General features: G+C 44.2%; 1 protein-coding gene and 1 pseudogene across 2 annotated transcripts in view; one reads left to right on the forward strand and one right to left on the reverse strand.

Moving 5' to 3' along the window:
- LOC123944911 (protein argonaute-4) overlaps positions 1–6433 on the reverse strand; it is a 41111-nt gene extending 34678 nt beyond the window's left edge. For both annotated transcript variants that reach the window (XM_046010358.1, XM_046010351.1), the window contains exon 1: positions 6054–6433. In XM_046010358.1, coding sequence (XP_045866314.1) covers positions 6054–6072 — 19 coding nt within the window. In that variant the 5' untranslated portion in view covers positions 6073–6433. The remainder of the gene's footprint in view (positions 1–6053) is intronic.
- A 6130-nt stretch (positions 6434–12563) lies between these two features.
- Positions 12564–13070, forward strand: LOC123937587 (annotated as a pseudogene).
- The last annotated feature ends 997 nt before the right edge of the window (positions 13071–14067 follow it).

Consider the following 14067-nt stretch of genomic DNA (forward strand, 5'->3'; position numbering starts at 1 on the left):
AGACACTACAACACTGAAATTAGGTCAATTAATAATCCTACAAGGGCCCTTAGGTATTCGAGTGAAAGGAAGAGTCACATGTGTCTCACTTTCAATCAAAAGCCAGAAATGATTAAGCTTAGTGAGGAAGGCATGTCAAAAGTCAAGACAAGGGCACCTGGGTGGCTCAGTAGGTTAAAGCCTCTGCCTTCGGCTCAGGTCACAATCTCAGGGTCTTGGGATCGAGCCCCTCATCGGGCTCTCTACTCAGCAGGGATCCTGCTTCCTCCTCTCTCTCTCTCTGCCTGCCTCTCTGCCTACTTGTGATCTCTGTCTGTCAAATAAATAAATAAAATCTTAAAAAAAAAAAAAAAAAGTCAAGACAAGCTGAAAGTAGGCCTCTTGGGCCAGTCAGCCAAGCTGTGAATGCAATGGAAAAGTTCTTGAAGGAAGTTAAGAGTGCTATTACAGTCAACACATGAACGATAAGAAAGCAAAACAACCTTATTGCTGATACGGAGAAAGTCTTAGCGGTCTGGAGAGATCAAATATGCCACAAAATTCCTTAAGTTAAAGCCTAACCCAGAGCAAGACCTAATTCTCTTCAATTCTATGAAGGCTGAGAGAGGTGAGGAAGCTGATGAGAAAACTTTGAAGCTGAGGGTACCTGGGTGGCTCAGTTTGTTGGGTGTCTCACTCTTGATTTCAGCTCAGGTCATGAGCTCAACATCCTGAGATCAAGCCTCCCCAATCCCTGCCTTCTCCCGCTCCATGCTGAGATGGAGCCTGCTTGAGATTCTTTCTCTCCCTGTCTCCTTACCTCTCAACCCCTGCTTATGCTCTCTGGCACATGCTCCTAAAAAAAAGAGAGAGAGAGAGAGAAAGAAAAAGTTTGAAGCTAGAAGATGTTGGTTCATGTGGTTTAAGGAAAGAAGCCATCTCTAGAACAGAAAAGTGCAAGGCGAAGCAGCAGGTGCTGATACAGAAGCTGCAGCAAGTTATCCAAAAGGTCTAGTTAAGATAAATAATGAAGGTGGCTACAGATTTTCAGTGTGGTTGAAATAGCCTTATATCGGAAGAAGAGATCATCTAAGACTTTCATATCTGGAGAGAAGTCAATGCCCGGGTTCAAAACGTGAAAGGACAGACCAATTCTTGTTAATGGCTAATGCAGCTGGTGACTTTAAGTTCAAGCCAATATTCATTCTGAAAATCCTAGGGTCCTTAAGATTTATGCTAAATCTATTCTGCCTGTGCTGTATGAAGGAAATAAGAAGGACTGGATGATAGCACATCTGTGTATAACACGGTTTACTGAATACTTTAAGCCCACTGTTGAGACATACTACTCGGGAAAAAAGATTCCTTCCAAAATATTATTGCTCAGGAACAATGTACCTTGTCACTCACAAGCTCTGACAGAGGTGTACAAGATTAGTGTCATTTTCATGCCTCCTAACACAACATCCATGCTGCAGCCCAAAAATCAAGGAGTAACTTCAACGTTCAGGACTTATTATTTGAGAAACACATTTTGTAAAACTACAGCTGTCATAGAGAGTGATTTCCTCTGATAGATCTGGGCAAAGATAATGGAAAACCTCCTGGAAAGGAGTCACCATTTTAGATGCCATAAAGAACACTCATGATTCATGGGAAGTGGTCAAAATACCCAAATTCACAGGAGTTGGGAAGAAGTTGATTCTAACCCTCCTGGATGACTGTGAGGGGTTTAAGACTTCAGTGGAGGAAGTAGCTGCAGATGTGGTAGAAACAGACAGAGAACTGGAATTAGAAGTGGAGCCTGAAGATGTGACTGCAGGACTGCAACCTCGTGGTACAACTTTAAGGGATGAGGAGTTGCTTCAGTAGATGAGCAAAGAAAGTGGTTTCTTGAGTCAGAATCTATTCCTGGTGAAGACACTATGAAGATTGTTGAACTGACCACAAAGCACCTAGAATGTACAAACTCCGGTGATAAAGCAGTGACAAGGTTTGAGAGGACAGACTCCAATTCTGAAAGAAGTTCTATTGCAGGTAAAACGCTATCAAACGTCGCTGCATGCTACAGAGTAATCATTCGTGAAAAGAAGAGTCAATTGATGTGGGAAACTTCATCATTGTCTCATTTTAAGAAGTTGCTGTAGCCACCTCAAACTTCAGCAACATTACCCTGATCTGTCAGCAGCCATCAACATCAAAGAAAGAGCCCCCACCAGCAAAAAGATCATGACTCACTGAAAGCCCAGATGATGGTTAGCACTTTTTAGCCATAAAGGATTTTTACTTAAGGTATGTATATTTTTTAGACATAAAGCTTCTACACACTGAGAATACAGTATCGTGTAAACCTAAGTTTTATATGTACTGAGAAACCAAAAAATTCACTAGGCTTGCTTTATTGTGATATTTGCTTTATTGTAGTGGTGCAAATTGAACCTGCAATATCCCCAAGGTATGCCTGTACCTGTCATCTTTGTAGCAGCTTCAGATAAAGACCAAAGAGAAACCCAGTCATTCCTAAAACCCAAGAATTGACTATTATTTTTCACTTAAGCAAAAGTACATGATTTATACTAAAAATATGGTTGCTTGGAATTGAGTTCCACTTCTGGTATACAATGGATCTATTCTGGGCGTGGTCAGACATTTAAAAATAAGAGGTAAATAATAAATAATATCAGAGATGATAGGCATACTGAATTAACCCAATTAAACCATATAGACAAGTTAGCCCCGCATAGTCTAAGGTACATTTAAACAATCATTGTATCATAAATCCAGCTTTATGATAGAAATTCAGAAACAGAAATGTGGAGCAAATGATAGGGTTTTGATTTTAAATTCTGACTAGAATTTAGGTTTCTTTTTTCTTTTTCTTTTTTAGATTTTATTTACTTATTTGACAGAGAGAGACACAGCAAGAGAGGGAACACAAGCAGGGGGAGTGGGAGAGGAAGAAGCAGGCTTCCCACCAAGCAGGGACCTGACCTGAGCTTAAGGCAGACACTTAACGACTGAACCACGCAGGTGCCCCTAGAATTTAGGTTTCCTAATTCCCAGCCCAGTGCTTTTTCTTTCCCAATGTACTTTGGAGATACATAGATGCCTTAGGATTGTGAAGTACTTGATGCCAAAAGGATCGAGGCAAAGGAAATAAAAGAAGTGGGATTAATGGAGAAAGGTAAGTACTGTGTGCCTTTTCTTTGGTAAGAGAGAAAAGCTAGAAGGCAAGTGGTCATTTCTTTGAGTAAGTTTAGGAGATTTATTTAGAAAACTATGATCTAAAATTTTCCAAAGGCTGGTTTCTTTGAATTCAGCAAACTAGTTACAGGGAAATAAAGCACAATGGCTAAGGCAGAACCAAACTATGTAGGTTTCAATCACCGTTTTACCAGTCCTTAACTGCATGACCTTGGGCCTGTTTCTTAGTCACTGTGTGCCTCAGTTTCCTCATCTATAAAAGATGGGAGGAGTGGTAATAATAGCATCTACTTCATAAAGCAATCGTCAGGATCCCATGAGATAATGTACACATAAAGCTTAACACAGTGCCTCATAATAGTAAGTGCTCAATAAATGTTAGCTGTTATGACTGTACTTGCATACATGTTATAGTCAGTGCTCAAAAGTCCCTGGGCTTTATAATAGGCATATCTCCAAAAGTTGGTGAGAAAGTCAGAAAATCACATCTTCTGAAAAGGAAACAAATATTACTTAACACTAATTGGATGAAGTCAGTCTTAAATGAAGAAGAGGGCAACAGACTAGGGGTCAGATGACCCAGACTCATCTGTATTTCACCACTCAGCCTTGAGATCTTGAAGAAGTCACTTAAGCTCTCTGAATCTCTTTACTCATCTGTAAAATGGGGCTAATGCTACTTTGCCTACCTCACAGTTCAAATGAGTTAAGAGCTATGAAAGCACTTTCCAAACTGTAAAGCACTGTAAAAATAAGTTATCATTAATATAGCCAAAATAAATGGTAATCTGACTAACTATATTTCTAAGTTATTATTTTCAGAAACCAAAATGGGGTAAGAAGAAAGCACAGCAAGACCAGGAATACGTCAGTGATTATTCAACAGAGGGGGGCACAAAGCACTACACTGGTGTGCTTCAACAAAGCTGAAATGCTTCTCTAAGTTCTAAAACAGGCTGGATAAAATATCCCACAAGACTATCAACTCCCTTTGCTCCAATTCTATGCTCAGCAAGCAGCTTATTATTAACTGGGTTTCCAAGATACTGTGACACCTGAAAAGGGGTTTGCTAGACAGCAGAAAGAAAATATTCTAGTTAGCAGAAAAGATCTATGTGACATTTTGATTTATACATTCATGTCTTAAAACTGTGCTTAGTGAGAATTAATTTTCCACAATCCTGAGTGAGCTAAGTCTTCAAATCTGCAAAAGCTAAAATCACCCCCCCCCCAACAAAAAGTCCCTAGGAGGTTCCTAACTACCAGGTTGATCTTTTCCATGACATTCAGTTTGTATACACAGTTAGTTACACAGTCTCTTCCAGCAGCAGCTCATAAATGCAACAGTTGCTTCCATTATGAATTACTGACCGGGAGGGAAGAAGAAACATTTGTTGAGTATCTATAATGCATTAGTCTCCACAATAAGACTCCTCATATGCATTATCTCATTTCATTCTCACAACAATCTTGCAGCACATAATTATTATTACCCTCATTTTACAGATGAGGAAATGAAAGTTCAAAGGAATTAAGTAATTTGCCCAAGGTTATACAACTATTAAATGACTAGCTTGGATTTGAACAGAAATCTGTTACATTCCTAAAGACATGATCATGCCTGTGGCTGGGGGACATAGCTGAAGTAACCAAGTATAATACTCAGATTCAGGTTTATCAAACAATATTAATATCACAAAGCCAATTTATTTTAAAAAGGCATATGAAAGTTGATTATGGGGGCCTTTAAAAATACTTTAGGCAGCAAATTAAGGTGGGCTTTAATCATTCAGTTTTATAAACAAGTTCTAAGTAAACAAATCTGCAGTTTCCAAACTCAAATGGTAAACTGAATTTTCTACATACTAAAAAAATGAAATGTTCTACAACTAAGTCCACTATACAGATAAGGTTTGATATTAAAGTTAATTCTATCACAGCCTCTAAACCCTGCCCTACTTAGCCAAGGCATATGAAACCTGTTGGGGTTTGAGGAGGGAGCACCAGCTTCCCAACCTGCAGAGCATTTGCTACAACCTGGAATGGTTCCTCTGGCTTGAGCCGACTGGGAGAGATAAACAGGTCATTCATGAAGATGGGGAATTAGTTTCCAAAGCACTTTCACCTTCATTTAATCCTCACAACCTCCTAAAACCCAGTTAGAAGAGAACTCAGGGCATAAAGCCTGTACTAGAATGGGCTCTCTGGTTACTTGCCTGTCACTAAGGCCACAGGCTCTGGGACTGTTGCACAGACTGACAGACGCATAGGACCGTATTTCCCGAGACTTCAGGGCCTTCGAGAAAGGGTGGGTACTTTGTCCCTTGGCCTTTGGGGGTCATGAGAAGTCTTTGGGGGAAGTTCTTCTTCCTTGTCTGAGGGCTTTGCACCGTCTACCAGTGCAAAGAAAAACCATGGGTGTGGCCCCATGCCAAGAATACCCCTGGTAGTAGGAGGGGGTCCTTCTGGGTCCAGTCCAGTCCAGGCCAGGCCTCAGTTGAACAACCTGCCCAGATCATTCCTTCTGAGGCCCAAACTCGCCTGCCTCAACCCTGGAGCACAGACGACCTCCCCGAGGTTGAGTTAGGTCTCCCCTCTACCTGAGGCCGGGGGTCACCATCCTGGGCCTGCCTCCCTTAGACCTCAAGCGGTGTCTCTCCAGGCTGGAGCGCGGTCCCCGCCCCTCAAGGCCCAGGTCAGCTCCCTCCGCCCTGTGCTACGGAGCACGGATCCCCTTCCCCACCACGCCTGACGGCCCAAACCCAGGTAAGCAAGGGCCGATGGGGGAGACCGGGAGTGACCGGCCAGCCCGCTCACCCGCCCACCAGTCCCGGGGCCGCAGCCAGCCCCGGCCCGAGCGCGCTCCTCACCCGGTCCCAGCGCCTCCATGGCGGCGGCGGGGGCCGCCTCGCCCCGGTCCCCGGTGCCTCCCGCTCCGGGCCCCGCCGCCGCCGCCGCCGCCGCCGCCGCGTAACGCTTGATCTCCGGAATATTGGCGCTGGGGGTGGGGGCGCCGCGGAGACGCGGGCGCTGGGCAGGGGGCGGCGGCGGCGCCCGGCCCGGGGACAGGGACCCGGCTCCCGCGGCTCTTCCGGCCTCAGCGACAACAAAAACAATCCCCGCCGCCGCCGCCGCCGCTGCCAGCGGGAGCGGGAGCGGGAGCCAGCGCGCGCGCCCGCCGGGCGGGGAGGGGGCACGGGGCTCGCGCGGCCCAGGGTCCCGGCTCGCGGAGGGGGCGTGCGCGGCCCCGGGCGCCCGGTCAGCGGAGCCCGGCGGGGGGCGGGACGGGGTGGGGCGTGGGCGGGCGCGCGCCCGGAGGGGGCAGTGCCCCGAGGACGTGTCGGGTGCGCGCGCGCCTGTTCACACTGCCCTGTCGCCCAGGACAGTCAGCCGGGCAAAAGGCTGTGGGGGGCTTCGTGCGGTAGTCCCAGAGCCTCCAGGCAAACGGTACCCCGCAAAAGATCGGGATTCCAGACCCTGCTGATCCACGGACGCAGTTCGCTACTTCTGGCGGAGGAAAGTGCCCTGTGATTCACATCAGGCGCCTCTCCTTCTTCCTCCCACCTCAGACCCCTTCTTTCTCCTGTCTCCTCTTTCTCTACTGTCCTGGGACAGAGGACACCACGGTCACCACAGATGCAGCCCTTTTCCTCCATTGCTTCACCCAAATCGCACACCCAGTTGCCCTTCCCTCCCCATGCAGCCTGAAAGCACCCGGGGAATGGACCATGATGCGTGAGACATTGCTGGTTCCACCACAAGCACCTCTAGTCAGAAAGCCACCAGGCACTTCAGAAGGGCAAGTCTTGCTTTCTCACATGACTTCCTCTTAGCAGCCAACAGCCAAGGGAGCAACACCCAGTCCAAGACAGACAGCATGGCCAGCCCAGTGACACCGGCACCTTTGGGGCTTTTAGCTGACTGAGTTGGAGAGCATAGCACTACAGGCTAAGAAGCAAAATGAGGGAGCCTTTTGTCCACCAGTTAAAAGGGTACAATGTGTAAGTTAAAAGGGTACAAAGTGCCACAGACTGACTGGCCTAAACAACAGAAATTACTTTTCTTGCAGTTCTGGAGGCTAGACGTCCAAGATCAAAGGTTGGTTTCTTCTGAGATCTCTCTTTTTTGCTGGTAGAGGGCCGGCTTCTCACTGTGTCTTCACATGATATTCCCTCTGTACATGTCTGTGTCAAAATGTCCTCTTCCTGCAGGAACACTAATCATGCTGGACTAAGGCCCAATTTACAGACTTCTTTTTAAAGACTCCATCTTCAAATGTAGCCACATTCTGAGATAGTGAGGGTAAGGATTTCAATATATGAATTTCATATGTTCAGCCTATAACGTGTATAATGAGATATTCATCTGAGCATCAAGCCAGAGAGCCCGGTAATTTTTGCCTGTAATAATAAAAAAATCTTAGGGTTACTCCATGGCCAAACATTGTATCATGGGTTTCACATGTCATTTAATCTTCACAACTACTATAAAGTAGATTTTTAAAAAAGATTTTATTTATTTATTTGACAGAGAGAGAGATCACAAGTAGGCAGAGAGGCAGATAGAGAGAGGGGGAAGCAGGCTCCCCGCTGAGCAGAGAGCCCAATGCAGGGCTCGATCCCAGGACCCAGGGATCATGACCCGAGCTGAAGGCAGAGGCTTTAACCCACTGAGCCACCCAGGCGCCCTAAAGTAGATGTTTTTAAGGAAACTGAAGCTCAGGGAAGCTAAGGAAGTCAGACTCTGCATTATATGATAATGCAGTGAAAGATGGGAAAATGGGAGTTCTAAATCCTGCATTCTGGTTCTGGCTGCTTCCATCCCTGACTGGCTATGGAACTGGGACTTTTAACTGAGTGACCAGATTCTATAGTGAGGGATACTGTATTCTAAATTCTTTCCATAGCACCATGCCACTTCTCTGTTAAACCACATATTAACGGGAAGCGGCAAGAGGGGACACGAGTTTAAAGAGGAGGAAGTACTCACAAAACGAACAGACTGGTTTGCAGCTAAGAGGATAAGAAAAACCAAATAGAAGTCCAGCTTTGAGTTAAACCTAGGAGCCACCTCCCTTCTCCTCTACTCCAGGCTAAACTCCTCCCATAGTTTAAACAGTACTAGTGGCTTCCAGCCTGAGTTGAGGCTGATTTTCCCTCTTGCACTTCCTAACAAATTTCCCCCATGTTCTATCTGGTACCCTGAGCAAACATGATAGTTTGTTTCCTATACCGAAAATAGCCTCAGAAACCTGAGTATGAAATGTAATTACCCTGTACTTTCAGTCGGGACTGCAATACTTCAATCCCTTCTCTCTCACCCCATCATTCCTGACCACTCTGATCTACATTCTCCTTCCCAAACTCACTCTGGCACCCACTGTCCCCTTCCCAAAGACCCTTCTGACTGAACCCTCCCAAACCAAAGTCCTATAGTCAGTAAACTCCCCTAAGCCTTGGCCTGTTCAGCCAGCTCTCCCCCCACTTCCTGCTGTGGCAGAGTAGAAGCCATGCCCTAGAATACCACTTCCCCCTCAGCTCTCTCTGATGGTGGCTGCTCATTCTCCCGCACCCCACACATCTATCTACAGGACACAGTGGGGGATAGGTAGAGAATTAGCCATATATTTGCCCCCATTGCCCCAAACCTTGAATTCTCATTCTTGTATTAAAACCACTTGTCATCTGGCCAAACCACCATAGGGCCTCCCTTGGTGGTATAATTACCTCAGCCCCTGGTCTTATGTCTCAGTCTAGGCTTAGCTCCCAATACGTTATAAATCCTTGAAGACAGGGCCTACACTTTATTCGGGTATTCAGGTTTGTGTGTCTGTTGCCTAATGCATTATATGGCACCAAATGCCTACTCAGGGAAAATTACGGGACAAATGAATGAATGAATGAATGAGCAAGTAATGTGCCAGCAGTGGGAGCTAGAAACGGTCCAATGGAGGGACCTAGGTGAAAAACTCGAGGTGAACTTCCAGCTTCTTCAGAGCACAGACTTTCAGATCAGGTGATCCTGCGTTCAAATCTCAGTTCTAGAGCATAATAGCTCCAAGGACCTGGAACAAGTCCCTTCACCTACTGCTAAAGGAGTCAGTAAGGAGGAAGTTAAATCATATATGTGCATGTTCCTGTGTTTCTGACCCAATATATGTGCCCAATAGTCATTAGTTTTCCTGCCTTCCCTCCTTCCCCTGGGCTAAGATCTGCTCCCCTGCAACTGTCTTGCTGTCCTTTGGGAGACAGTGTACCCAAGATCTCAGCTCAGTCCAAGAGAGGGGAACAGAACCGTCAGGGACTGAGCACGTTTTCACATCCTGTGTCTGAGCCACCTGAGGACAGGGACTTGGCTCACCCATCTGGGGGTAAGAGCCAGAACATACTCCGTCAAGGCTTATGAATGAAACTAAACCTCTCCAATATGTCAATGCTCCCCTGAGATCAGAAAGAGCCAGAGGGATCCTTGTTAGCAGACACTGTGCCAGAAGGCTGGGTTCCAGCCACCAGCGCTGTTTGTGACACTCCAACCCTTGTCTGGGCCACTGGCCTCTGTTGATGTTTTGACTCCCCAGCCTCTCCTCATACTAACATTCTGCAAGTCTGGAGCTTAGACGTCGGGGAGAAACTTCTTTGCAGTTGATCAGTTGGGCCAAGGGCTTTACTCTTTTTTAGCTGGGGAACCCCTTATTCAAATAAAAATCTTAAGTGGCAGTTGAAGTGGAGCCACTTGGCTGAGGAGGACAGGGACCTGCATTGGACACTACCAAACAAGACTAGCTTGCCAAGAGACACCACCTGGCATCCAAATGGAATTTCTGCCCACCTGCTCTTACTCTACTGGCAGCCTCGCTCTTTTGCATTTTTTAAATTGAGATAAAATTCACATATGATAAAATTCGTCATTTTAATGTGTAAAATTCAGTGGTTTTTAGTGTATTCACAAGTGCAATCATCACCACTTTCCAACTCCAGCACATTTTCATCATCCAAAAAGAAACCCTGTGCCTCAGCCCTTGGAAACCACTAACTTGCTTTCTGTCTCTATAGATTTGCCTATTCTGGACTTTTCATATAAATGGAATAATATAGTATGTGCTCTTGCATTTATCATAATATTTTCAAGGTTTATCCATGTTGTAACATGCATCAATACTTCATTGCTTTTTTTTTTTTTTTTAAATACGCTTCATCCCCAGCAGGGAGCCTAATGCAGGCCTTGAACTCATGACCCTGAGATCAAGACCTGAGGTGAGATCAATAGTTGGATGCTTAGGGGCGCCTGGGTGGCTCAGTGGGTTAAGCCTCTGCCTTCCGCTCTGGTCATGATCTCAGAGTCCTGGGATCAAGCCCCACATTGGGCTCTCCACTCAGCGGGGAGCCTGCTTCCCTTCCTCTCTCTCTATGCCTGCCTCTCTGCCTACTTGTGATCTCTGTCAAATAAATAAAATCTTAAAAAAAAAAAAGAGTTGGTTGCTTAATTGACTGAGCCACCCAGGTGCCCCACTACTCCATCACTTTTAATGCTGAATAATATTCCATTGTATGTATACACCATTATTTTGTTGATCTATTCATTAGTTGATGGACATTTGGGTTGTTTCCATTTTTTTGGCCGTAACAATGCTGCTGTGAACAACCATGTGCAAGTTTTTGTGTGGATACACGTAAGTTTTGTGTGGATATATAATTTTTCAATTCTTCTGGGTATAAACCTAGGAGTAGAATTGCTCAGTTATATGGTAACTCTATGTTTAACTTTCTGACAAAATGTTTTCCACAGTGCCTACACTATTTTATGTGAGGGCTCTAATTTCTACACATTCTTGCTGATATTTGTTATTTTCAGATTTTAAAAAAATTATCCCTATCCTCATGAGTATGAGGTGGTATCTCATTGTATATTTGGTTTGCTGTTCCCTAAGGACAGTTGGTGTTGAACATCTATTTATGTACTTGTTGTCTATTTGTATAACTTCTTTGAAGAAATGTTGATTCAACCTTTGCTCTTTTTATTTTCTTAAAGATTTATTTATTTATTTGAGGTGGGGAAGAGGCGAGGGAAAGGGAGAGAAAGCCTTAAGCAGATTCCCCACTGAGTGTGGAGACTGACCCAGGGCTCAATCCCAGGACTCTTAGATCATGACCAGAGCCAAAATCAAGAGCTGGACCTTCAACCAACTGAGCCATCCAGGTGCCCCTGAAGCACAAAAGTTTTTAATTTCAACGGTCTAAATTTTCTCTGATTGCTTGTGCTTGTTATCATATCTAAGAAACCTAATCCAAAGTCATGAAGATTTATTCCTATGTTGTCTTTTAAGCATTTTATAGTTTTAGCTCTTACATTTAAGTCTTTGATCTATTTCGAGTTTGTTTTTGTATGTGATGGGAGGTAGAGTTCAAATTCATTCTTTTTCATGTAGGTACAGAGTTTCTTTTTTTTTTTAAGATTTTATTTATTTATTTGACAGACAGAGATCACAAGCAGGCAGAGAGGCAGGCAGAGAGAGAGGAGGAAGCAGGCTCCCTGCTAAGCAGAGAGCCTGATGCGGGACTCGATCCCAGAACCTTGAGACCATGACCTTATCCAAAGGCAGAGACTTTAATCCACTGAGCCACCCAGGCGCCCCAGAAATGCAATTGATTTTTTATATTAGTCTTGCATCCACAACCTTCCTGAATATGTTTATTACCTCTAGCAGTTAATTTTTATGTGTGTGGATTTTTTAGCATCTTCTATATATAAAATCATGTTATCTTCAAATAGAGATAGTTCTTTCTCTTTTCTAATATGGATGCTTTTTCTTTTATATTCTTGCTTAATTGCCCTAAACCTCCAGTAAAATGTTGAGTAGAAGTGACCCTCTTTTTTTCTCTCTCTCTTTTTTTTTTAATTTTATTTTTTTTATTTTTTTTTTTAAGATTTTATTTATTTATTTGACAGACAGAGATCACAAGTAGGCAGAGAAGCAGGCAGAGAGAGAGGGAAGCAGGCTCCCCGCTGAGCAGAGAACCCGATGCGGGGCTTGATCCCAGGACCCTGAGATCATGACCTGAGCCGAAGGCAGCGGCTTAACCCACTGAGCCACCCAGGCGCCCCTCTCTCTCTCTTTTTTTAAAGAAATAGCCATCTTTTAACAAACTAATAGTTACCAGAGAGGAGGGGAATGGGGGATGGGGAAAATGGTGATGGGATTAAGGAGTGGAGTACGTTTGCTGGATAAGCACCAGGTGTTGTATGGAAGTGTGGAATCAGTGTATTGTAGACCTAAAGCTAATATTATACCATATGTTAACTAACTGAAATTTTAATAAAAACTTTTTAAAAATGGGGTTTTGTTTTTGTTTTTGTTTTTGTTTTTTGGGGGTAGACTCAAGATGGAGGAATATATGTGAGAGCCTTGTCCTTGCAAATTGTGGATGAGTGTGGTGGGGTCTTTACCATAGATACCACAGTTGGTGGTATCTTTCAACCACTCAAAGGTTTTCACAATTCCCCGGTGGGAGTAAACCACAGACTACAAGGGAGTTTCACAGCTATTAAAACAGGGCTCTGCAGTTGGGAGGTAGCTTTGCAGTTTGTGGAGGTTTATTTTTCATGACTGACTGCATCATGGTTCAAGTCGGAGGGAAGGATTCCTGGAACTCCATCACAAGTGTTGCCTTAACAGGAGCCATACTGGCAGCAAGAGATGGATCAGTGGCCATCGTTGGGTCAGCAGTGATGGGTGGCATTCTAGCTTTAATTATAGGATCTGGTATCTTGTTGATAAGATTTATCTCTGCATGATTTCCCAATGGTCCTCACTTTGCTGAAGACCACTCTCAGTTGCCTTCTGCCAGTTACCATCCTCACCTTTTGGAGACTATCGACAATATCAATAGGACTTCTTTCCCACGATTTCTTTAACAGAATGAGCTGTAGCTCAAGAAAGATTTCAGAAGGTAAATTATGGTGTTTTTAAAACCATAGGTGGGACAGCTATGGCCACATAAGCTTTGAAGAGATGCTTAGGTCTTTTTTCTATTTAAAGGAACATAGTGGGGGCAGATGTTAAAAGATAATGCATTGGGGCACCTGGATGGCTCAGTGAGTTAAGCCTCTGCCTTCGGCTCAGGTCATGATCTCAGGGTCCTAGGATCAAGCCCCACGTAGGGCTCTCTGCTCAGCAGGGAGCCTGCTTCCCCCTCTCTCTCTGCTTGCCTCTCTGTGTACATGTGATCTCTTTCTCTATCTCTGTCAAATAAATAAGTAAAATTTTAAAAAAAGATAATGCATTTATGTATTCACACTTGGATTGCATTTGTGAAAAAAAATGTCTAATATCTATAAACGAAAAATAGTAAATGCTTAGAAGATGAAAGAGCAGAGGGCAAACAACAATGAAACATGACCATCATTTCCTTGGGGGATTCTCTGCCTGATATTATTATTCTGTCAGGGAAACAATAAAACAACTCCTGGAACTTAAAAAAAAAGAAAAGTGGCCCTTTTTTGTATTTTGTAAGCAGTCAGCTTTCTATGTATTCATGATCTAGAGCGAGGAATAGAGACACTTGGCAACTATATTTGATTTTGCCATCTTTACGAGATGGCATAGCTACTAAGGAGTGAGGTAGCTACTAAGTGCATGAGGCTTGTTGTTGTTGGTTTGTTTGTTTGTTGTTTTTTTTGTTTTTTTATTTATTTTTATTTTTTGGTTTGTTTGCTTTTTAAAAAGATTTTATTTATTCAACAGAGAGAGACACAGTGAGAGAGGGAACAAAAGCAGGGGGAGTGGGAGAGGGAGAAGCAGGCTTCCCACTAATCAGAGACCCCTATGCCAGGCTTGATCCCAGGACCCTAGGATCATGACCTGAGCCAAAGGCAGACACTTAATGA

Source organism: Meles meles, chromosome 1 (genome assembly GCF_922984935.1).
Source record: "Meles meles chromosome 1, mMelMel3.1 paternal haplotype, whole genome shotgun sequence".
NCBI classification, from domain to species: Eukaryota; Metazoa; Chordata; class Mammalia; order Carnivora; family Mustelidae; genus Meles; species Meles meles.